At 41.0% G+C, this 24132-nt stretch overlaps 2 protein-coding genes across 3 annotated transcripts in view; one reads left to right on the forward strand and one right to left on the reverse strand.

The window, feature by feature from the left end:
- LOC148124000 (uncharacterized) overlaps positions 1-14710 on the forward strand; it is a 41683-nt gene extending 26973 nt beyond the window's left edge. The window contains 3 exon segments of the mRNA XM_087917155.1: positions 12450-13102; positions 13105-13437; positions 14648-14710. Coding sequence (XP_087773281.1) covers positions 12450-13102; positions 13105-13437; positions 14648-14710 — 1049 coding nt within the window.
- OSBPL10 (oxysterol binding protein like 10) overlaps positions 1-24132 on the reverse strand; it is a 222849-nt gene that overhangs the window by 145665 nt on the left and 53052 nt on the right. The gene's annotated exons all lie outside the window — the stretch shown is intronic.

The following is a 24132-nucleotide window of genomic DNA, read 5'->3' on the forward strand; positions in this document are numbered from 1 at the left end:
ATGTCTGCCTTCATTTCTGCCTTTAATTTTCCCATCTCTTCCTTCAGTTCATTAATATCTGCTCTTGTTTCCCTGTGGTTTTTAGTCATTGTTTCTTGCAGTTTTGTCAGTGAGTCCTGTAAAGTTAGAAACATTGCATGAATGCTGGCATTCGAGATGCTAGTTTGCTTCTCTATTGGTAGTGTTTCCTCTATTGTTTTTTGCGCCATGGGTGAAGTTGTTGCTAAAGTAGTTGTTATTGTGGGGTTGACCTTCCTGCCAGTTTTCAATGCTGTAGTAGTTGTAGAAATCATTTCCTATAAAATTTGTTTTTGTTGTTGTACAATGCTAAGTATATTGTTCCAAATTGGCATTCAGTGTTCTTAAATCTATTACTAGAAATGATCAAGGTCTATCAATCTACTAAATAACTGAATTCTTAACTAATTAATAAGATAAATCTGTATTTCACTAATTTAACTTAAATGTAAAGTAAGCTTAGTTACAAAAAATGTTGCATTCCTAAATATTCCTAGATATGTTCACACAATGCAATATATTAGACTACAGAACTCTAAAATTGTTAATTAATCAATACCCAATATTCTTGATATCTCCCCTATATTCCCACACAAAATATAGCAATCTTTGTTATTAATAACTTAACTAAATTAATTAATCCAATATTTAACAATCTGATATAATGTGATCTATCAAGAGAAAATCAAAGAAAAAGCATAAATCAACATAACATGATATCAACTAATAGGAAAGAAGGAAGAATATTTTAAGTAAATATGTGCGCACAGAGGAAAGTAAAGGAAAGAAAGAGAAGCTCTAAAAATATAATTTTTAGTTTTCACTTTTCAATTTGGGAGCTTTCACTTTAAGGACACCAGAAATGGAAGGTGAAAAGCTGCTGAGTAACAGCTACGATTAAACAGCGTTCTCCCTCATTCAAAGGCTTCCAATTTTTTCAATTGCCCTGATTTCCTTCAAGAGGTGGGGAAAAAAGTGTCTCCTCCAGTGGAGCAATATCCTCAAGTTCCCAGGGATTGTTTGAATAAATTGTGTCCTTTTAGTTAAGTTTGATACTTTGATACTTTGTTGCAGCCACCTCAGCGTTCTAAAATGCTGCCTATGACACCGCTCTGTCTTTTTTCCCTTCCTCGATCAGCTTCGTTCTGCTTTCTGGCTCTGGTTGTAAAAGGATCTGCTCACATGCAAATGGTAACTAGATCTTTTCAGTCACTTCGTAATGCTGAATTCCTCTTTAAATCTTTGTTATTCCACCTCTCTTCTGTCTGCTGAGCCCCTTCACTTTCACTTGCAAATTTGCTTTTGGCCGCTTTCTCTTAGGGCTCCCCACAGTATATCACTGCCTGAAGTCAATCTGTGATCTTCCAAATTTCTTCTCAGCCACTAACTTTAATCATCACTCACTTTCCCAATGAACTTGCAAACTGCCACTCACTCTTTCCTTCACATCGGTGGCAGTCAGGACTTCGGAGCCTCCATTAACATGGGGCTATTCTTGATCGTTGGGCTCTGGAGGGTTTTCTCTTCGTTGCAGGGGGGGGTTGCCTTCCCCACCTTACGATCCGAGTTTCCCCCACACCGGCACGGGTCTCTCCAGGACTCGAGCACCCTGAAAGATCGCACCAAACTCAAGAATAGGTTAGCTGAAACCGCAGGGATTTCTGCCCCTCTGCTCGTCCTTGCCACCGGAAGTCAAAATTTGATTATTTTTTGTTCTAGACCAGGGGTCTCTAACCTTTGAGACCTCAGGGACCATTAAATTCATAATTTTAAATTCCGCTAATATGAATCCAGTGCGCCCCTCACTGAAGCTCCTGGACTCCCAGTGACAGGATGGGGTCCTTCAGGCACTTAGCTTGGCTGCCTGTTTCTGCAACCTTAAACATCCAAAAGAGCCATTTGGACCCGTTTTTCATAGAAAACAAAACACTGCGATTTCTCATCTCTTTCTTCTCATCTCTCATCTCTGTCTCTCTTCCTCTCTCTCATCACTCTCTCATCTTTCTCTTTCTCATCTCTCTCTCAGTATCTCTTTCTCTTCTCATCTCTTTCTTTTTCTCATCTTTCTGTATCTCTTTCTCTCATCTCTCTCTCTCATCTGTCTCTCAGTATTTTTCTCTCTCTCATCTTTCTCTCTTATCTCTGTCTTTCTCTCATCTCTCTCACCTCTCTTTCTGTCTCATCATCTCTCAGTATCTCTCTCTCATCTTTCTCTTTCTATCATCTTTCTCTCTGTGTATCTCTCTTCCTCTCTCTCTCATCTCTCTCTCGGTATCTTTCTCTCTCATCTCTCTTTCTCTGCCTCTCTCTCATCTCTCTCACCTCTGTCTCTCATCTCTCTCTCAGTATCTTTCTCTTTCATCTCTCTCTCAGTATCTCTTTCTGTCTCTCATCTCTCTCTCTGTATCTCTCTCATATCTCTCTTTCTCTTTCATCTCTCTTTCTCTCATCTCTCTCTCTCTCTCTCTCTTATCTCTGTCAGCCAGGCCAGCTAGTGTTTGGGGGCAGAAAGGAAGTCATGCACCTCCCAGTCACACAGCACCAACAAGGGCTGGAAGAAATGCCCACGAGATCCAGCAAGAGATGAAGCTTTGCTCCAGCCCCACAATATGGAGCGCATCTCCATCTCCCACTCTTCCCTGAAGAGTGAGTGGGATGGGTGGGTGAGAGGTGGGGGCCAGCCAGTGGTGGGTTCAGCTGACAGGAAGCCACCACAGGGGGAAAAAAGAGCCATGGGTTGTCGACAGCACCATTACCTCATTCTGGCCGGCAACGGCTGTGCTACTCCTTGTACCTTGCACCTCCTGCAAAGTTGCAAGTTACCTGTTCCTCCCTCTACAGTGGAAATTTCCAGCCCTACCTTGAGCTGCTTGGCCAGTCCCATAATCCAGAGCTCTAGTCACATGATTGGCCCATTGGTCATCCTGGAGCAGCTCTTCCATCTGGTGTGCTGCGGACCACTAAAATTACCTCTGTTCTAGACACCATGACATTTTTATTAAAATTTTTATTAAAAACAAAATAACCATACACAGGAATGAGCCCTGATTAAATGAATAACATGGTTCATTTTAAGATACTTTTTATCACATTAACCTTTTCAAGGGAATCAAGCATTTGTAGAAACAAGGGGTCTAATGTATACTATATATTTGACATTTAAAAGTGTTTCATACAGTCTTCTTCATGGCAAATTCAATAAAGTTGGGAAAAGATTCTTTTGTAGATGAAATTTCCTGCCAAGATGGCACCGCCGACGGCAGCCTTGGTGAAATGCTGATAGTTTTTCTGTTTTTTTTTTATTATTCTCTGTGACTACGGATTTCTTACTCAAGAGACCAACTACTAAGCATCAACCAATGTTTCTTTGATGGCCAACTTTCTGTGACTTCAAACCCCTCCCTGTCTTTACAAATGCAGAAGCGTTTCCAACACAGGAAGAAACAACTTCCTCTGAACAATGGATAAACAAAAACAAATGGAGACACCGGAAGCAAAGAAGGGGTAAGCGAGCAGGAATTTTGAATAGACTAAGGAAAAGTGGAATAAAACCCCCTCTCCCTTCACTCTTTCTGACTAATTTACATTTACTCACTAATAAGATGGATGAAATACTTCTTTTAAATAGATGCAATTCTGATTTTTACAACTCAGCAGCTCTCTGCTTCACTGAAACTTGGCTAAATGAATCAACTGATGATAGTAGTCTGCATATCCAAGGATTTCAGATGTATAGAGTAGACAGAATTGCAGAAACATCTGGTAAAAAGAAGAGAGGAGGCATATGTTTTTATATTAACAGCTGCTGGTCCAGCGATATAACTATACTAAGGAAATTCTGTGATGTGGACTTAGAGAAATTTATTACCAATTGCAAACCATTCTATTCTCCATGAGAGTTCTCCTCATTTCTCCTAATTGCTGTGTATGTTCCTCCACAAGTTTGTGTAAACAGTGCATTATGAATTCTAGCTGACCAGATTATATGGGCTGAAGTTAATACCCAGATTCATTTCAAATTATTTTAGATCTAAATAAAGCAAACTTAAGAGCTACCAAAATATTTTCAGCATGTCAATTACTAGCAGCAAGAATACTTTATACTATTGCTACACAACATTAAAAGTTGCTTATCAGTCTTTACCATAAGCAGCTGTGGGACACTCTGATCATTGTATGATTCACCTTGTACCTGCTTACAGACAAAAACCATGAAATCAACAATTAAGTCAGTGAAGACTTGGACTGAGGAAGCAAAGCTAAAGTTACAGGCTTGCCTTGACTGCACTGATTGGAATGTGTCGAAGGCACCTCTGCAGACTTGGATGAACTCACTGTAACATCATACGTCAGTTTTTGTGAAGACATATGTGTGCCAACCAGAAACCTGACAATATACAGTATCAATAAACTTTGGTTCACAGCTAAACTTAAGCAGCTATGTCATACCAAAGAGAAAACCTTTGGAAAAGGTGATAGAATACAATAAGGCCAGAAACGTATTAAGGGAGATCAGAGCAGCAAAAAGAAGCTACTCTGAAAAGCTAAGGAATCAATTCTCAACAAATGAACCAGAAAACATGTGGAAAACTCTAAAAAATATCACTAGTTATCAACCTCCTTCCTATGCTGAAGGAAATCAACAACTGGCAGATGATCTGAAAATGTTTTATTGTAGGTTTGAGAGAAAACTACTGCCATCCATCTCCAAAATCCCCATCTCAGACACACCAATAACAGCAAAGCCTCCTATAACCTACCCCATTCCATTGGGTCTACCACCTCTGGTGATTACAGAGGATGAGGTGCAAGGTCTATTTCACAGACAAAAGCCAGGAAAAGCACCAGGCCCAGACAAGATAACTCGGTCTTGTTTAAAAGCTTGTGCTGATCAATGGGCCCCCATCTTCACCCTCATCTTTAATAAATCACTAGAGATGTGCTATATTCTTTCTTGTTTGAAATAATCTACTATCATCCCATTGCTGAAGAACCCACCCCCCCATCAAGGAACTGAATGATTTCAGACCAGTTGCTCTAACATCTGTAGTTATGAAGACCTTTGGAAGGCTAGTGCTGGCCTACCTGAAAACCATCATGGATCCGCTGTTAAGACTCCTTGCAATTTGCCTACTGAGCAAATAGATCAACTGTTAATATGATTCTGCACTACATCCTACATCATCTTGAATCTCCAAAGACGTATGCAAGGGTCCTCTTTGTAGACTTCAGCTTAGCATTCAGTGCCATCATTCCAGATATTCTTCTAAGTAAATTAAATCAGCTATCTGTACCTGACCACACTTGTAAATGGATCATAAGCTTCAAATAGACAGGAAGCAGCAGGTGAAGCTAGGCAAAATCACATCAGATACCTGTACAATTAGCACAGGAGTCCCCCAGAGCTGTGTGAACTCTCCACTGCTCTTCTATATATACCAATGACTGCATCTCACAAGATCCCTCTGTTAAAGTACTGAAGTTTGCAGATGATGTAGCAGTGATTGGTCTCATTTGAGACAACATATCTGCATACAGATGGGAGGTTGAACAACTAGCCTTGTGGTGCAACCAGAACAATCTTGAACTAAATACACTCAAAACCGTAAAAATGGTGGAAGTATAGGAGTGTTTCTCCTAAACTCTTACAATACCAGACAACACAGTATCAATACTAGATACCTTCAAGTTTTTAGGTTCTATCATATCTCAGGACTTAAGATGGATACCTAATATCAAAAATGTCATAAAAAAACCACAACAAGGAATTTTCTTTCTGCGCCAGCTCAGAAAGCCCAAACTGCCCAAAGAGCTGCAGATTAGGAATTATTAAGTCTGTCATCTGCACCTCTATAACTGTCTGGTTTGGTTCTGCAACCAAACAAGACAGGCACAGACTTCAATGGATAATTAGAACTGGAGAAAAAACAATTGCTACCAACCTGCCTTCCACTGAGGACCTGTATACTGCGTGAGTCAAAAAGAAGGCTGTGAAAGTATCTACAGACCCCTCACATCTTGGACATAAATTGTTTCAATTTCTACCCTCAAAACAACGCTATAGGGCACTGCACACCAGAACAATTAGACACAAGGACAGTTTTTTCCCGAATGCCATCACTCTGCTAAACACTAATTCCCACAACACTATCAATATATTTACTAAGACTTTGTTACTATAATTCCTCTACTACTAGATTATAATAACACTTCCTAGTACTATATCTTCCCACTTATGCCTATAATCGTGTTGCTTGTATCTTTACAATTTATATTGTTTTATTTGTTTCCTAGTATAATTTGATTGCTTATTAGTAACCTATGACTAAGGTAGTAAAGCAAAGTAAAGAAAGAAAATTGTAAACCTATTAAAAATATAGAAAATTGGATTCTTTGATTGAACAGACATCGGTTTTGGATAGGCATTTTTAAAATGCTGTAATTTATTTAAAAAATGAAAACATTTATTTTTAGAAAATATTAGTAAGTTTGATGAGAAAGACAAATAATAATAAAAAGTGAAAACTGATTTAAGAGTACCACCTGCTGTCAAGGGAAGACACTACAGATCACCAAAGTTTTGATAAGATCTGGTTTAAGAAGAATTAAGAGAACTTTATTATTAAAAAACTGCTGAAAGTTATAATGTAAGATTCAACTGGTGGAGGAATTTATGAAAGTTTTACCCTTGGTCTATTTAAAAGAACAGAATGATTAATTTTAGGACATAAAGACTCCTGCACATTGGATTTTTCATTTGAAAAGTTGACTTTGGTTTGAATAAAGGACTGTTGGACAATCAGACAGAAAGAAACAGAATAAATAAAAACAAAGATGAGTGGAATTTGCAAAAACATTGCATTGGAATTTCAGGATATAAAAGATACTTTTGCAAGAAGATTGGAGGACATTTTGAATAAAATACCAAACATGGAAGCAGATCTGGAAATGGAGATGCAAATGACAGAAAGCAGGAGATCCAGGAAGAGGAGAAGCCATTAGGAAGAGTAGCCAGAAAGACTGAACAGATGAAGCAACAAACAAAAAGAAATGATAAAAAGGAAATAAAAATCATAATGATTGATGTAATAAACCAAGTACTTTAAGGGAAGTCAAACAGGAGTTGGAATTGCAGGGAGAATTTTTTGGTAGAAAGACACGGGTAAGAGTAGATAATTTAAAAATGAGACAATGGAATATAGTAGAGAAGGGAGGAATATTCAAGAGGAATAGTCAAGAAATGATAGAGATGAAAATTTAAGAGAGGAATATGGGACACAATCTAAGAAACGATTAACTAAAGCTTCAATGCAAGTGAGAGATGATGGTTAAAAGGGGGGATTATTATTCCACATAAATGTGTGTATTATTAAGATATACAATTGTGTATATCTTAATTAGGGTTGAAATTTGAATAAAAAGGATTCTTCTCACCCAGTTCCAGACGCTGTTCACCAATTCCACTCCAGTACAATTCTTAAATGTTTCTCAGCTGTCCCAGCTTTATGGCAGCCATCTGACACTGCCTCTTCTTCTTGCCATGACATAAGAGGGAAAAAAGCTCCGGGGTTCAGCAGGAGAGTTGTGATATCTTCTGTGACCTCTCAGAGTACCCCTCCTTTACTTTGCTGCCCCTACAAGGCAGCTTTGGCTCCTTTCGGAGCCCACAAATAGGGAGAAGCCAGCACAGGAATGGAGAGTTCCATTCCCTGTGACTGGCAGCGCCATGACATACAGGAGGGATGATATTCTAAAGAGCAAGGGCAATAACAGAAAAAGCTCTTTCTAGGCCTGCCAGCCAACACTCCTTGACAGACAGGACTTAAGAGTATGCTCCTCCTGCCTGCCCACAGCAATCCTTTGTTAACAACCATTTGTTCAGCAATGATGAATGAAGGGACTTGTGCCCAAAACTATGGTCATTTCAGCACCGGTCTCCTGATGAAAATTCAGGCACTTAGTAGTCACCCCTTACTTATGATTGCAAAGGCACTGCAAGTTCCCCATCTATTATCTTATACCCTTGGGAAACTCCAAAAGCACAGTGAAACGCAGCAGCTGTACCCCATAAGGGGACAAACACCCATGAAACACTGGTCCAACTTTGTTTGAGGGTTGGGGTAATTTAGAGCAGCAAGCCCCACTCCCAGAAATTCCAGGATAGAAAGGCAGGAAGCAGGCAAGCCACAGGGATGGGAAGGCCATTAAAGTTTGTATAATCCGAGCTTTCCCTATGCATGGTGATGGCAACAGAACCATTCCCACCAGTGCCTTTTCTCATAAGCATTGTGGCAATACTTGCTTCAGTCTTTGCCTGTCTCCCCTGTTTATGTTGGATTTAGCCTTCCCCCATCTACTCCACTTGGGACGTCAGGTCTTATCTACTTGCAGTTGATGGAGAAGTCAGCTGCTGGGGGGCTTGTCTGTCCTGGTGGACCTGCTATCCAACGAGCCATCAGTTAAAAAGGAAGAAAAATATCTAAAGTCCACAGGAAAAGTGGCAGTCAGCACTGCAGTATCTCAACTTGTACATGGCCTGAACCAGCCCTCTTAGGGAGTCTCCCACCACTAGGGCAACTCTGCACTCCTTATTCTGGACTTCATTTACTTAACACCATTCATGAAAGCAGGAATGCCAGGATTGATATAAGATAAGCAATCACATGGATATCTCGCTTAAGCAAGCACTATCTGCATAGGCCATTATACATTACACTATAATATATATATATTGTTTTGGGTGAAGAAAACAAAATATTAATATTATTCAGTTAAATGTTCCTATAGCTTTCTCTAAGTTCAACATATCTGATTTAAGTTTGCTTTCAAAGCTTTCCAACTTTAGTGCAATCAGATTTCTGAACGAGGGTTTTGGGCTCGAGATGAGCAGTCGTCCCTGGAGCCCAACACCTCGACAGGCACTTGGGATATTTGCAGATATCGCTTTACCTTTGACTAATCTCCTTCATACCAAACATTTAGGTGTTGAAAGACCAAGGCCTAATAGGATGTTACTGTGGTCACCTGATTGCCAGGAAGCTTTTGATAAATTAAAAACTTCGTTTGCAAAAGAACTAGTATTAAAGCATCTGGATCCCAATGGTCCTTTTGTTATGCAAGCGGATGCGAGCAACATGGCTATCAGAGCTGTATTATTAGAGAGGAACGAGAAAGGAGTATTACAACCACATGCTTACACTTCTTGAAGACAGCCAGACGGAGCACAATTGGACCATCTGGGAGAAGGAAACATATGCTGTACATTGGGCCTTACTTACTTGGAGACATTTATTGGAGGGGGTCCATATCCTTTTGAAGTGTGGACAGATCATAAGAATCTGGAGGCTCTCCAAACCCCACGTAAATTATCTCCCAACAAGTTCGTTGGGCACTATATTTTAGAAGTTTTAATTTCATTTTAAAATACGTGCTGGCTGGGAAAAATTTCATAGTGGATGCCTTATCGCGATTACTCCAGTTTGACAGCCATTGGGATGATGTAGTGCATCCCCTCATCCCAAATTGTGAGAACATTGCTTCATTAAGAATGAAGATAATAACTACGGATCTCCCAGCAGTGATGACAGAGGATAAATGGTTGGCTGATAACCTAGCTCAAGTAGAGATGCAAGACAGAGTAGCCTGGCATGGAAACAAACTTTATGTACCTAACAAGCTGTGATCATTATTATTAAAATGCTGCCATGATGTTAAGCAGGCTGGGCATGATGGATTTCTAAAAACATTACATTTAGTTAAGAGACAGTTTGGTAGCCTTCCTTGAGAACTGACATTGAGAAATATGTCAGAGGTTGTCCTCTCTGTGCAAAATATGTGTAGGGAAACTATTGGGTTTACTTCAAATGGTAGCTGAGCCCACACACCCTTGGCAGGAGCTTAGCATGGATTTCATTGTAGACTTGCCAGATAATAATGGGTACACTGTTATTTGGACAGTGATTGACCTAGTCTCCAAACAGGCCCATTTTATACCCTGTAAAGACCTGCCATCAACAAGATGATTAGCCAATTTATTAAAAACATTTATTGCCTGCATGGACTCCCTAGATGTATTATTGCTGATAGAGGGGTTCAATTCACTGCACGTTTCTGGAGAGAATTCATACAATTAATAGGCTTGTCTCAAGGTTTAAGTATGGCATACCAGCCATGTATGAATGGGGCAGCTGAAAAAACTAATGCTGCTATAGAAAAATATTTGTGTTGTTATATTTCTTATCAGCAGAATAATTGGGTAGAGTTATTACTTTTCGCAGGTGACCTATAACAACACAGTACACCGTACACAGTAGTACTGGACATACCCCTTTTTATTAGTACATGACAAGGAATTCATTCCTATACCTGAATGGCCTCATATATCTGATGAGCCACTAACAATTACAAAATGGACAGATAGTATACAAACCCATTGGAAGGAAATGAAGAAAGCATTGTTAAAAGCTGTGGAAACAAATAAGAGCTGACAAAAAAATGGGACTAATCACCCCCCTTTTCAATTGGGGACTGGGTATATTTGTCGACTAAATATATAAACTTAGGGGTGGCATGTAAAAAACTAGGGCCGAAGTTTATTAGTCCTTTCCAAGTGCTCCAAATAATTAATCCAATTACTGTTTGCTTAAAACTGCCATCACAATTTAAGAGGATACACCCTGTATTTCACAGCAGCCTCCTGAAACCTGTGGGCATGATGAGATTAGAACCCAGACTCAAGGCTCCAGGACCTGTACAAGATGATCATTATGAGATTAAGGAAATTCTGGATTCTCATAGATAGCGGGGGATTCTACAGTGCCTTGTCAGGTGACAGGGCTATCCTATTGATGAGGCTACATGGGTACGGAATACTGATGTAGTAGCACTATGGTTGTTGAGGACTTTCCACCATAAAACCCCCACAAAGGCTGGTGGGAGGGACACGCTAGGTTGACCATTGTAATCTAATTGTGGTATTTGTCTTCCAGTAAGAGCCATGGTAGAGGGGGCAACATGTCGGGCTCAAAGTGAGCAGTCATCCCTGGAGCCTGACACCTCGATAGGTGCTGGGGATAGTGAAGCCTGTCTCCTTGCAATGCTGGGGGAAAGCAATGTCATGGCAGGCACTGGGGAATGTGACGTCTGCCTCCTCAGGATGCCTGCCTCCTCAATAGCAGGCTCTGGGAGAAATGACGCTTGCCTCTTTCATCCAGGCTGTGGGGAGCATCATCACAGACTGCCAGCGTTTATGTTCCAGGATGGCTGCGGAAAGCCAAACTGGTCATCAGCTGTTGGGTAGTGGTTATGAGCGCTGTTTGGAGGCATTTACGAGCGAGTGGTGGCATGTACAGGCATCGGACCTATTGGCTCCTCTATGAGGTTGCATGGGGTGTTTTGCTACTGTTTTGCTACTGCCCCAGCTCCTGGGGCAATAGGGGGGTTGAAAGTGATCAGCTGGGTTAGGCATAAGTAGATGTGGGGTGAAGTCGGGGAGAGGAGATGGGCGGATGTAGGTTAGCTGGGTGGGGTTGATAGGCAGCTATAATATGCACTGCGAGGCAGTTGCTCTCAGCACTAGTGTCAGCCTTCAAGATCTTTTCTACTGCTTTGCATCTTTCAACTGCCATAAGTAACGGGGGAAGGGGTTGTGTCTGGGAAGAGAGCTGGAGGTGTTACATTCTGGTGTTGTATAAATGAGGAGTGGGGGGGAGTATAAATTCCTGCTCTTAAGTTTCTATTCCTTGCTTAGCCTTCCTTTCTCTGTGCAACTGCAATTCTTTATCAAAATATGTCAAGGTCAACGGACAGAGGCCTCATCACCACCTGAAGATGCCCACATGACCATATCCAGAACTTTTAATTGGAAGAATCTTTTGAACTTTGGGGGGTGGGAACAATTCCATCTCTTTGTATATGTGATCTGCGTGCCTAATTTCTTAGATTCAGAATTCTATCTGAAGCTACCACTTCAATTTTCAGTAAAAGATTTCTTTTCTCTAATCTATGGAGTCTAAGTATTTCTTTCTTGAATTTTGAATGGAGCACAGACTGACATTATTCTGAATCTCATCACCAGCCCACCCGGAGAAAATATCCAGCTTTCTACTGAGGGGGCTTGACATCATGTCATCTCCAGCTAGTGAAGAAGAGGATCTTGGAGCTGTGGGGGGGGCAATCGTTGCTGATACTGGAGGTGCCAGCAGCTGACTTGCTAGCCGACCGTACTCTGGAGGAAATTCCAGCTGAGAGGACCAGATGGTCGTTGGATGTTGGCTGGAAGGATCCTGACGACCCCCCCCCCCCTGGAATCACCACGACCCGATGGTGGGGGGGAGGGGGGCCATGGCAAGAGAAGGAAAGGAGAGAACTTTTGCTGGATCAAGCCAGGCAGCTCCTTAATGAAGCTTTTGGTCAGCCTCATGTCGCTCCAGGGTATGAGGGGGAAGGGGGAGCAAATTCAGCCAGAGACAGCCAGGCTGCCCCCACCCCCATAGCTCAGCCTGCACCAGCACAGCAACCAGCTGCAGCCCCAGGGCCCCCAGCAGGAGGTGTGATCCCTAGAAGACGCAGAGCTCTCAAGCTGCCTCCGTTAGAAGTGAAATTTGGGGGAAATCCCAAAGACTTGGGTTTCTTCCTAGTACAAGTTTGGAGCTATATGGAGGAATATGGGGAAGAGTTCACCTCTGAAGTAGCCAAAGTGAGATGTGTTACCAGGGCCCTGGAGGGAATAGCGGCAGAGTGGATGGTGACTTTGCATAATGATAACTCCCCCCAACTGCGGAATTACAATGTATTCATGACTGCATTGCGGGCAAGATTTGAGGACCCACTGGTGGAGAGAAAGGCCAGGATCAGGATGAAAACCATAAATCAAGGGAGGAGGTCAGTGGCCGACTACACCCAAGAGTTCAGACAGCTGGTGTGCCATATCCGAGGTTGGTCCCAGGGAGCCCTGATAGAAGCCTACAAAGATGGTCTAAATGAAGACGTGTACCAGATGTGTATCTCCAGAAGGGATCACAATGATTTGCAACTGTGGTACTTGCTAGCAGAGGAAGTGGAGATAGATTTGACCCGAAGCAGATGTAGGGGGGGCTGCTAGATGGAGCAAGACATTCCCCCCCCCCATGCTTCCAAGAGGCCCCTAAGCTTCTGAAGGGAGGAGTGATGACAAGACCCAGATCCACTGTCTGCTTTCGATGTGGGAAGGAGGGCCACCGGATTGCAGAATGCAGGGTCAACTTGGATCCCAAGGGGGCGCAGAGAGGGGGGAAGAAACCTGAAAACCCCTTAGCCAAGCTTCGCGAAACTGCGCTAAAGACGGGGGAGATTGTAGAGGTCGCTCCTCTGGCGGGAGCGGGGCTGGGATCTCCGACCTTCCTTGAAGAGTGTGATTCTGACTCAGAAGACGACTTCCTGGTAAGTCCAAATAAGGGCCCCATGACCATTCCACTAACTTTAAGGGTACCCACTTCAATGACTGAAGGGGAGATGCTAGCCTTGCTAGACTCTGGGTGCACGAGGTGTGTAATCAACATGAAAGTAGTTGAGGAAATGAACATCAGACTGAGAACGTTAGAAACGCCCATAGCTTTTTGCCAATTGGATGGATCAGTGGCGGGAGGTTGCCCTGCACGCTTCATAACGGAGCCCCTAGAGATGACCATGGGAGAGCATAAAGAGACTTTTTGTTTTATTGTGGCCCCTGGAATGGAGCAACCATTAATACTGGGATTACCCTGGCTCCTCAAGTGGAATCCCCATGTGAATTGGAGGAAAAGGTCACTGTGCATACGCTCTGATCAGCGACCAGAAGGGGAGGGGCAGTCCCAGCAGAACCTTCAGGATCCGGTTGAGCTAGCCTCCAAGGGCACCGAAGTTTGGGAAGGGGAGGAAAAAATCCCGAAAGAATATTGGGACTTAAAAGAAGTGTTCAGCGAAAAGGCTTCAGTTGAGCTTCCCCCTCATCGGTCAACAGACTGTAGTATTGAAATTCTGCTGGGTGACACTCCCGAAACCGAAGTTATATGCAATGACACCACGGGAATTGGAAGAACTGAGATCGTTTATCGATAAGAATTTGAAATGTGGTTTCATCCAACCCGCTAGACCTCGGGTAGAGGCCCCCGTGTTGTTCCGTGAAAAGAAAGATGGCTCCAAGCGTTTGGTAGTGGACTATAGAAACCTGAACGCTATTTTCGTGGAAAACGTATACCCCCTCCCTCTAATGAAGGACATGTTAACCCACCTGGTTAAAGGGAAAATTTTCACGAAATTGGACTTGAGAGAAGCGTATTACCAAATCCAGATTAAAGAAGGGGATGAGTGGAAAACCACTTTTAATTGCCCGATGGGTTGTTTCCAGTTCAATGTTCTCCCTTTTGGCCTACAGGGGGCTCCAGCTGTATTCATGCAGATGATCAATCAGGTGTTACATGAACATTTATACAAGGGGTTTTTGGTTTACCTTGATGACATTCTTATTTACACAGAAACTCAGGATGAACATGTGAAACTGGTATATTCAGTACTACAGAAACTGCGAGCCGCTAAACTGTATGCTAAACTGTCCAAATGTGAATTCCATCAAGAGAAAATTGACTATTTGGGGTATCGCATTTCACACAAGGGTATCGAAATGGACCCAGAGAAGGTGCGGGTGGTGCTGGAGTGGGCCCCACCGCGCACCTGAAAACAACTTCAAAGCTTTTGGGGATTTGCCAACTTTTACTGGCAATTCATCCCGTCTTTTGCTAAGATAGCAATGCCTATCACCAATCTCTTGAAAACAGAAGGGGAGGTGAAACCAAAGCCCAGCAAACCGCTGGAATGCTCCATGGAATGCCAAGCCTCCTTTGAAAAGTTGAAGCAATTGTTTGCTGCAGAACCAGTGCTAAAGCACCCGGACATGGATGCCCCGTTCGTGATCCAGGCCGATGTGAGTGATGTGGCAGTTGGAGTGGTCCCACTTCAAATCAATGAAAAGGGAACTCTACAACCCTGCGCCTACATCTCCCGTAAATTGACTAAAACCAAAAGAAGGTGGGCTGTCTGGGAAAAGGAGGTTTTTGCAGTTCACTGGGCTCTATTGACATGGAGACATTTCTTGGAAGGAGCGAAACACCTGTTTGAGGTATGGACTGATCATAAGAACTTGGAGGCCTTAAAGACACCTCGGAAACTGTCCCCTAAACAAGTTCAGTGGGCCCAGTATTTTAAGTGGTTCAACTTTTCACTGAAGTACATCCCAGGGGGGAGGAATTTTATGGCGGATGCTTTATCTAGACTGCCTCAATATAACAGTGTTCATCAGGAAGTGATACGGCCAATTGTTTCAACCAAACAGCTGGTCACCCCGGTGGTCACTAGAACGCAAAAGAAGAAGCAAGAAGCGGATTTGTTGAGTGATTTGATGGAGCAATTAAAGGAAGCCCTGAAACTGGATGAGTGGTTCCTGGCGCATTCAGATAACTGTACAGTTAGAGATGGTTTGGCCTGGATGGGAGCGAAACTGTATGTACCAGAGACATTGAGAGGCCAAATATTGCAACAGGCCCATGATTCCAAAGCAGCTGGTCACTTTGGGTTCGTGAAGACCTTACACCTCGTTAAGCGACAATTTTGGTGGCCTTCGCTGAAAAAGGACATTGAGACTTATGTGGCTAGCTGCTCAGTTTGCGCCTCAGCAAAAAGGCCTCCTGGTAAGCCTGCTGGTCTGTTACAGAATGTCGCCAGGCCAACAGCTCCTTGGAATGAAATTTCTATGGATTTTATAGTGGAGTTACCCGAGAGCACTGGACACATGATTATTTGGGTAGTAACCAATTTGTTCTCCAAACAAGCGCATTTCATACCTTGCTCTAAAATTCCCTCGGCAAGATCGTTGGCTAAACTATTCATACTACATATCTATAGACTGAAAGGTGTTCCTGAACGTATAAATTCTGACCGAGGGGTTCAATTCACCTCGAACTTTTGGAGGGAATTCTTGAAGTTAATAGGCTCTGCCCAGGGCTTAAGCTCCGCCCACCATCTCCAAACCAATGTGGCCTGTGAGAGGACTAATGCAGTGTTAGAACAATACCTCAGGTGTTACATTAATTATCAACAGGATAATTGGGCTGACTTACTACCATTTGCCGAGATGGCATACAACAATTCTGTCCATAGTAGTACTGGGTTCACCCCCTTTAAAGTGGCATCAGGACAAGGTTTTGTACCCATACCTGAGCTTCCTCATGAAAGACCTAACATCCAGTCACTAGATGAATGGATATCTCAACTCCAACTTAACTGGCCAGTTGCCCGTAAGGCGTTAGATGATGCACATCAATCTCATAAGAAGTTTGCAGATAAAAAGAGAACTCCACAGAAGTCTTATCAAGTGGGTGACAAAGTTTTCCTGTCCACCAAATACTTACAAACCACTCAAAAGTCGAAGAAACTTGGTCCTAAGTATATAGGTCCTTTCACAATTGAACGAATTGTAAATCCTGTGATGGTCCAATTGACACTACCAAAACTTCTTCGACGTATTCACCCAGTTTTCCATGTCAGTTTGTTGAAACCTGAACACACTTCTGGTTTGAGACCCCCCCAAACTGATCCTCCCATACCATTGCTGACTGAGGGTGAACAACACTTTGAAGTTAAAGAGGTTTTGGACTCTCGTAAATGGAAGGGTCGTCTCCAATACCTCATTGCTTGGAAACATTTCCCACCTTCCCAAGCTGAATGGGTCAATGAGAAGGATGTTAGAGCCCCATAGCTGATCAGAGACTTTTGCACAAAGTATCCTGATAAACCCTAGAAATGTATATGACTGTTAACCAGTGTTTTTATGTTGTTCTCTCTTACGTTAGTTACAACTAACTTTTTTTTTTTCTAGGAGGGCCGAATGTCAGCCTTCAAGATCTTTTTTACTGCTTTGCATCTTTCAACTGCCATAAGTAACGGGGGGAAGGGTTGTGTCTGGGAAGAGAGCTGGAGGTGTTACATTCTTGTGTTGTATAAATGAGGAGTGGGGGGAGTATAAATTCCTGCTCTTAAGTTTCTATTCCTTGCTTAGCCTTCCTTTCTCTGTGCAACTGCAATTCTTCATCAAAATATATCAAGGTCAACGGACAGAGGCCTCATCACCACCTGAAGATGCCCATATGACCATATCCAGAACTTTTAATTGGAAGAATCTTTTGAACTTTGGGAGGTGGGAACAATTCCATCTCTTTGTATATGTGATCTGCGCACCTAATTTCTTAGATTCAGAATTCTATCTGAAGCTACCACTTCAATTTTCAGTAAAAGATTTCTTTTCTCTAATCTATGGAGTCTAAGTATTTCTTTCTCGGAATTTGAATGGAGCACAGACTGACAACTAGCCTCATTCAGATTTTATCCAGTGCTGCCTTTTGGGTTTGTGTTTGGTGTTTGCTGATAGAATAACTGCACCATATAATTGTGAGTACCATGGCTTGTCAGTACCAATCATCCAGTGAGGCTGACACATGGAATCAAATGTTAGTATTATTATTGTTTTACATACAGAAGGCAAAACTTACTAGTAGAAATATAACCTACAGTACTTGAACAGTAAAGATATAGGCTTAATTTAGGCAATACAGTATCAATGTTGAATAATTATAATCAATAATTAACTCCCACTCAGCATTCTAATTTTGAGAGAGTTCACTATTTTGGCAAATCTTTTTGTTATTGGAGATAGTTTTAAGTAGATTTAATCCCGACAAAGTATCCAGCTTATCAGAGAGGCATCTTAACATTATATTTCTCTACTAGATTTACTAAACATGCCTATATGCTCCATTGGAGTATATAGAGCAATACACTGAAGTGAGTGAAGTCCATGCATGCATCCTCTAAAATTAGACATGTGTTGTTTTCAACAGGTAAACCAGCTTGTCACAATTAACAGCACAGGCATTGACCAGTGAAAACACTTGTGAACCCAAATCCATGCAGTGTTCTAATTAGTTATTAACTACATTAAATGTTAACTACATTAAAAGTTTCATTTTTTTTCCTAGCACAAATATAGTATTTTATGCAGAGGTGGGGTTAAAAGTTTCATTTTTTTCCTAGCACAAATATAGTATTTTATGCAGGGGTGGGGTTAAAATTTATTAACTCTGATAAGGTAGTGGGTGTGGCCTAATTTGTGGGTGTGGCTTGGTCATGTGACTGCTTGGGTGTGACTTAGTCACATGACTGGCTGGATGTGGCTTGTATGTAAATATTGTAAATATTTATGTAAATATTGAATTTTTTAATAAAAAAGAGCAACTTTTACCCAAAATCAGGCAAAGCAGGCAGGCAGATTGAGTTGCTCACAGAACCACAGATTCACACAGAGATCTATCTTTCTGCAGTCTGCTACCTGAGTCTGCACTGAAAAATAAAAGCTTCAGTCCTAAGGAAGGTTCAGCTCAGCTTTTAGATTAGCTAGAAAGCAAGAAATCCAATGATTTCCCACTTTCTAGCTAATCTAAATCTCCCAGCACAGCTGATAGTCGGAACAACTGATGGTCGGGAAAAGAAAAAAGAAAAAATAGCAACTTACCAAAAATTAGGTGAAGGCACAACACAGGCAAGTTGGATGGTGCGCATGCCAGGTAAGGAGTGAGTGTGCGGGGTGGGGCGAGGCCAGGCAGTGGCATGATTTTCCGGTTCTCCAAACTGTGCAGAATTGTTACAACCAGTTCTATAGAACCAGTCCGACCAGGTAAAATCTCACCTCTGATTTTATCTTAGAAGAATAAAATTTCATAGCAAAGACACACACATTTGGAGACAAATTTAGAGTTTGTGTCATGCCCTTGAACTCTGAGGGAGAAGAACAGCTGACAGGGAATGGAGGTGTGGCTCCGGAGGTTGTGGAGAAGGCTGGGGAAGGGCAGAGGCCAGCTGGGCAGTCAGAGGAAGAACCACACCCATCCCCTCTGCATCCTAGGATACCCAGGGAGGAATGGAGAAGGAAACAACTTGGCTTACGAGAGAGGAGGCAGCCATGATCCTCCTCATTGGTTGCAGCTGGGGAGACTAGAATATAAGAGAGACAATTATAACACAGTGTTGCCAGAAGCAAAGCGTGTTTTATTTTGGGCTGAAGTTATCTTGGTTGGCATCCTTCCAACAGACTGTGCCTTGTTATCTCCTTGAATTTGATAATTACTTATCCTGGTGGAAATTTCGTCATTGTAGTTGTTTGGTTTTTTATTTCACTTTTATCTGCTCATTAAGCTCGGATGTATTGCTTTCCTTTGAAGACTATTTTTGAGTATGTTTTATCTCCAACTGAGCATTATTGAATAGTGGGACCAAGTTGGAGGCATTAGAGGACATTTATTTATGTTTTGGATTTTGCTATGTTTTGGATTTTGTTACACTCTGAGTCATCACAGTTTGTTTTAAAAAGCCTAAGGCCTGCAAATTAATTGCATAACAAAGCTATTATATACACAGTTCTTATCTAACTGGTTTTTCATATTGCTAGTTTATTCTATATTCTATGTTGTTGTATTCTATATAACATCCCCTACACCTACGGAATGGTTAGACTGATTTATTCATAATAACTGCAAGACATAAATGCAAAATTAAAAATTGAGGCCAACTCAAAATCAGGTTCTGGTGCTATCAGTTGTACCCATCTCACCTCCCAAAAAAGTATCTATTTTAATGTTAAATGAGAAGCTAAATGAAGTAAAATAATTCTAAGAATTGTCTTTGATTTAATAGTATCACCTAAATCTGTAGAAAATCCTGTCTTGCTGGGGCAACCAATATTTCCAATTCTTTCTCCAGTAAATCAGTTGCTGCATAATGAGACACATGCACAATACAGGTAGTCCTCAGCTTACAATCTTTACCTTAGAAACCATTCAAAGTTACAATGGTAGTAACAAAAGTGCTTACAACCAAAGAACTGTCATAATGTCCACACAATCACTTGATCAAAATTTGAATACTTGGCAACTCTACTGGCCTGAGGAAGATGGACAAGGTAGAAATTGTAAACAAACAGTTACAGCATCCCAGGATCATGGGATCGTGTTTTGCAAACTTTCAAGTTGGCTTCCAACAACCCAATCAACAGGGAAATTGGATTTGCTTAATGGCCATATGACTCATTTAACAACCATGGCAAAAAAATGGGCCCAATTCACTTAATCACTAAAAATTCCAGTCCCAGCTGTTATAAATTAAGGACTACCTGTTATGATGAAAATAATGAACAGTAGCAGAGCCAGGGTTTCAGTTGGGAAATCTAAACCCACAAGAACCAACAGACTTATACTGGAATATTATTACTGTATATCCACCTCTATTATTAATGATAAAAAAACTGACAGACAGCAAGATGAATGATTTATAGACATAAAGTGATAAAAGTATTAAAGACCAAGCTCTTTCACACAAGAATCATGGATCAAGAAGTTCATCTTATTTCTACATGTAACACACTTTATGAAGGAATGAAACTGCATCCCTGTGAGGTGGATTAAACTGATAGAGTGTGATTGGCCCAAAGTCATCCAGCTGGCTTTCATGTCTACGGCAGTCTTGAAACCTCACAGTCTCCTGTTTTCACCTAATAAAATGTGTGACCATAATAATCTTGGGGTTACATGTTGTTCACAAATTGTCCACCTACCATCTAATGAAGAGAAGAACCAGGGGAGTCATGGTAACAGCGTTCTAATATTTGAAGGGCTGTCACAGAGAGGAGAGGGGGGGGTCAACCTATTTTCCAAAGCACTAGAGGGCCAGACAAGGAATAATGGATGGAAATTTATCAAGAAAGAAATTCAATCTAGAAATAAGGAAGAATTTTCTGATAGTGAGAACAATCAACCACCTATGTTGTTCTGTTGTTGTCATTGTCGTTGTTGTCACTGTTGTCATTATTACTACTACAACTACCCTAAAAGCCCACACATATACCAAAGTTATTGCATGAATGATTAAATAACAGAAGGCAAAGGTTAAACAACTTAGGAATTTAAATTCTACAAACCAGAAAGTTTATTTCTATGCACTACCCTGGATTAAAAATGTAATTACATTCACAAATGCTTATTATGTTAAACTAATATGATTGTTAGGATAAGGTCTGCTCCTCTTGCTTGTTGTGTATTAAATATGAGCCTATTGTAAATTGGCCTCTTCTACATAATTTAATGCCTTAATACTTAAATAGCTCACAAATCATAACCTGAGAGTATTCTGCTTGAATGGGAAATAAGCTGCAAAATAAAGTAAAGCCAAGAATATCTGCAATCAAAATCTGAGATAAAGAGTTAATACATTTCTAAACAGATTTCACAGCCTCTCACAGATATGCAGTAAACCTTTCAGTAAAAAGTAAGTTTCTTTGTCAATAGCTATACTGTTTGCACCTGACTTTCCAAAAAAGAATTCTACCCACATGATAGTTACATTATTCCAAGATCATCCGTAATGTGATACGTTACCACTATCACTAGTGGTATTAGTGTGACATATTACCACTAATACGTCACACTATCTCTACTTATGAAGTACAGGACACCTTCTTGTAACAGTAATTTCAGAAAATACAATAAATCATTTTCCTGAAAGAGGTCTGGCCTGAAAGAACTTCTACCAAGTGCCTTTTTCCGATATCAAGGAGCTTATGAGTTTTTCCAGAAAAAAGGCAAGTTTGTTCTTCAGAAATTACAGGAAGGGGCAACATCTCCATCCCAAAGAATCTTTTTGCCTTTAAACTGAAAGCCCTGCACAGTTTTGATGATTAAATGATGAAAAACTGCTGCTTTAAGGAGTTTGCTTTTTAAGAACTCCCTGACAGTTTATAAATAACACATTCTTGAATCAACTCACACTCCTGAGGACTATACTGGTACATCAATTTGGTTTACTTGATAGCAGTATGGAAGTGGTTAACTACTGCCATCTTGCAGATTTTTTTTTTTTTACTTTCCAATCCAGTCTACAGCCTTGGAATTCCCCAGTGTTTTTCCATTTAAGTAGTGAGTCTTGACTTTTCTTAGTTTTCAGTTCAGAAACTGAAAATCTGAAAGTCTGTCTGTAAATCTGTCGCTCTAACCAAATATGTGGATGGCCTTGGAGAAGGAGACAAGAGATGCTGCCTAGGAAACAATCAGACAAGAGAGGCAGGAGTCCCAGTGACTCAACAGTCAGAGAAAGTAAACTTAGAAACACCCTTCCTAATGGATCAAGAAGTTAAATATGGCATCCAGGAAGTCTGTACTTCCAGACCTATAAGATTATTTTAATGTAAGCTTTCAATAAAAATTAATATTTATTTACTTACTTATTTATTCAATTTATATAGATCTCTCCTTCATCTCAACAAGTGACTCTGGGCAGCTAGTTTATTTAGTAGTATCTTCTAGCTAGTTTACCTGAGAGGGCTGACAGCCACTTGCTGTAGAAAAATGAAAATACTGAATAAAGCAAGGGCAAATGGGGCAACAGCTCCATAAAACCAACAAATAGACATATGCATAAATCCATGCTACTAAAATCAATACAATCTAAAAATGCACAACCCCCATAAAATTTCTTAAGGATATCAAGTTGCTAATTTTTCTCTATAACAAGAATATTTCTGGAATTGAATATTGCAATTCAGCTTCAGAAGTTTCCAGAGAATCACAGAACCATTTGATGATGATATAGCATCATCAGAAGAGGAAATCTTTGGATGGAGAAAAGCTACGATAGGAATGAAAGCAGAGAGTACAGAAATCCTCAATTTATGACTACAACTTGGTCCATAATTTCAGTCACTAAGAGTTGCTATCCTTAAGCAAGTCATCAGGTGATCACACCTGATTTTGCAGCTTTTTTTTTCTCCATGGTCACTAAGCGAATCCAGCTTCTTCCACCAGAAGCTGGCTGGGAAGATCACAAACCACAATCACACAACTGCAAGAAGCTGCAACCATTATAAAGTAAGCCAACTATCAAGCACCCAAACTTTGATCATGTGATTGTGAAAAGGGGGTGACAGTTGTAAATATTTCATCAGTAATTTTCCAGTACTGTCATAACTTTGAACTGTTATCAAATGAATAATTAAGTGGCCAGTTTTAAGTTTCTGGGTGTCATCATAAAAGAGGCCCTGACCCGGGGTGCTCACATTGCAGCACTGCTCAAAAGGGTCCCACAGGGATTATACTACCTGAGACTTCTCAGGAGAGAAGCAACTGAAACAACTGAATGAAAAACTGCTGGTGACCTACTGCTGCACCATAGAGAGTATTTTAACTTACTGCACCTGTGAATGGTTTGTCAATTGCACAGTGGCAGATAGGATAGCACTCCAGAAGGTTAATGTCATTGCCCAGAGGATTATTGGTTGCCCTCTCTCCTCTTTGGAAGAGCTTTATAGCTCCTGCTACCTTAAGAAAGTTCAAAAGATTCTTAAAGATCCATCTCATCCTGTGCACCCTTTTTTTTAAACTATTACCATCTGGTAGATGGTACAGGATAATAAAAACAAGGACAAATAGACTGAAAAACAGTTTCTATCCCAGGCCAGGAATTCTACTGTATAGTGCAATATTAATGGAATATTGGGTTTTCAATTCAGTTGTATAGAATGTGAAGCAGAGATGGCATTCAGCAGGTTCTGACCAGTTCTGGAGAACCGGTAGCAGAAATTTTGAATAGTTCGGAGAACCAGCAAAGACCACCTCTGACTGGAGATTTTACAGTATCCTTCCCCTACCATGCCCACCAAGCCACGCCCACAGAATCAGTAGTAGAAAAAATTTGAATCCCACTACTGATGTGAAGGATATGTGTTTATGTTTTATTTTTACAGTTATAATATACACTGAAGATGGCATTTAATTTCGTTGTACGAGGTGCAATTACAATAAAGCAAACTAAACTGAAATCAAGGACTGCCTGGGAGACAAATCATTTCTATCACCACAGAAAAGATATGGCTGTTCACTTCTTTCACACAGCAAGGATATGGCTGTTCTTTTGGGCTTTGTGGTCTGAGGTACCTATTACATGCTGCAGTTTTTATGAGATATGCTCTTTTAGTTAACAATTCAGGCCTATGGGTTCTGTATCTGG

This window comes from Pseudonaja textilis, chromosome Z (genome assembly GCF_049901715.1).
Source record: "Pseudonaja textilis isolate UNSWEBS1 chromosome Z, rPseTex1.2, whole genome shotgun sequence".
In the NCBI taxonomy this organism is placed as follows: domain Eukaryota; kingdom Metazoa; phylum Chordata; class Lepidosauria; order Squamata; family Elapidae; genus Pseudonaja; species Pseudonaja textilis.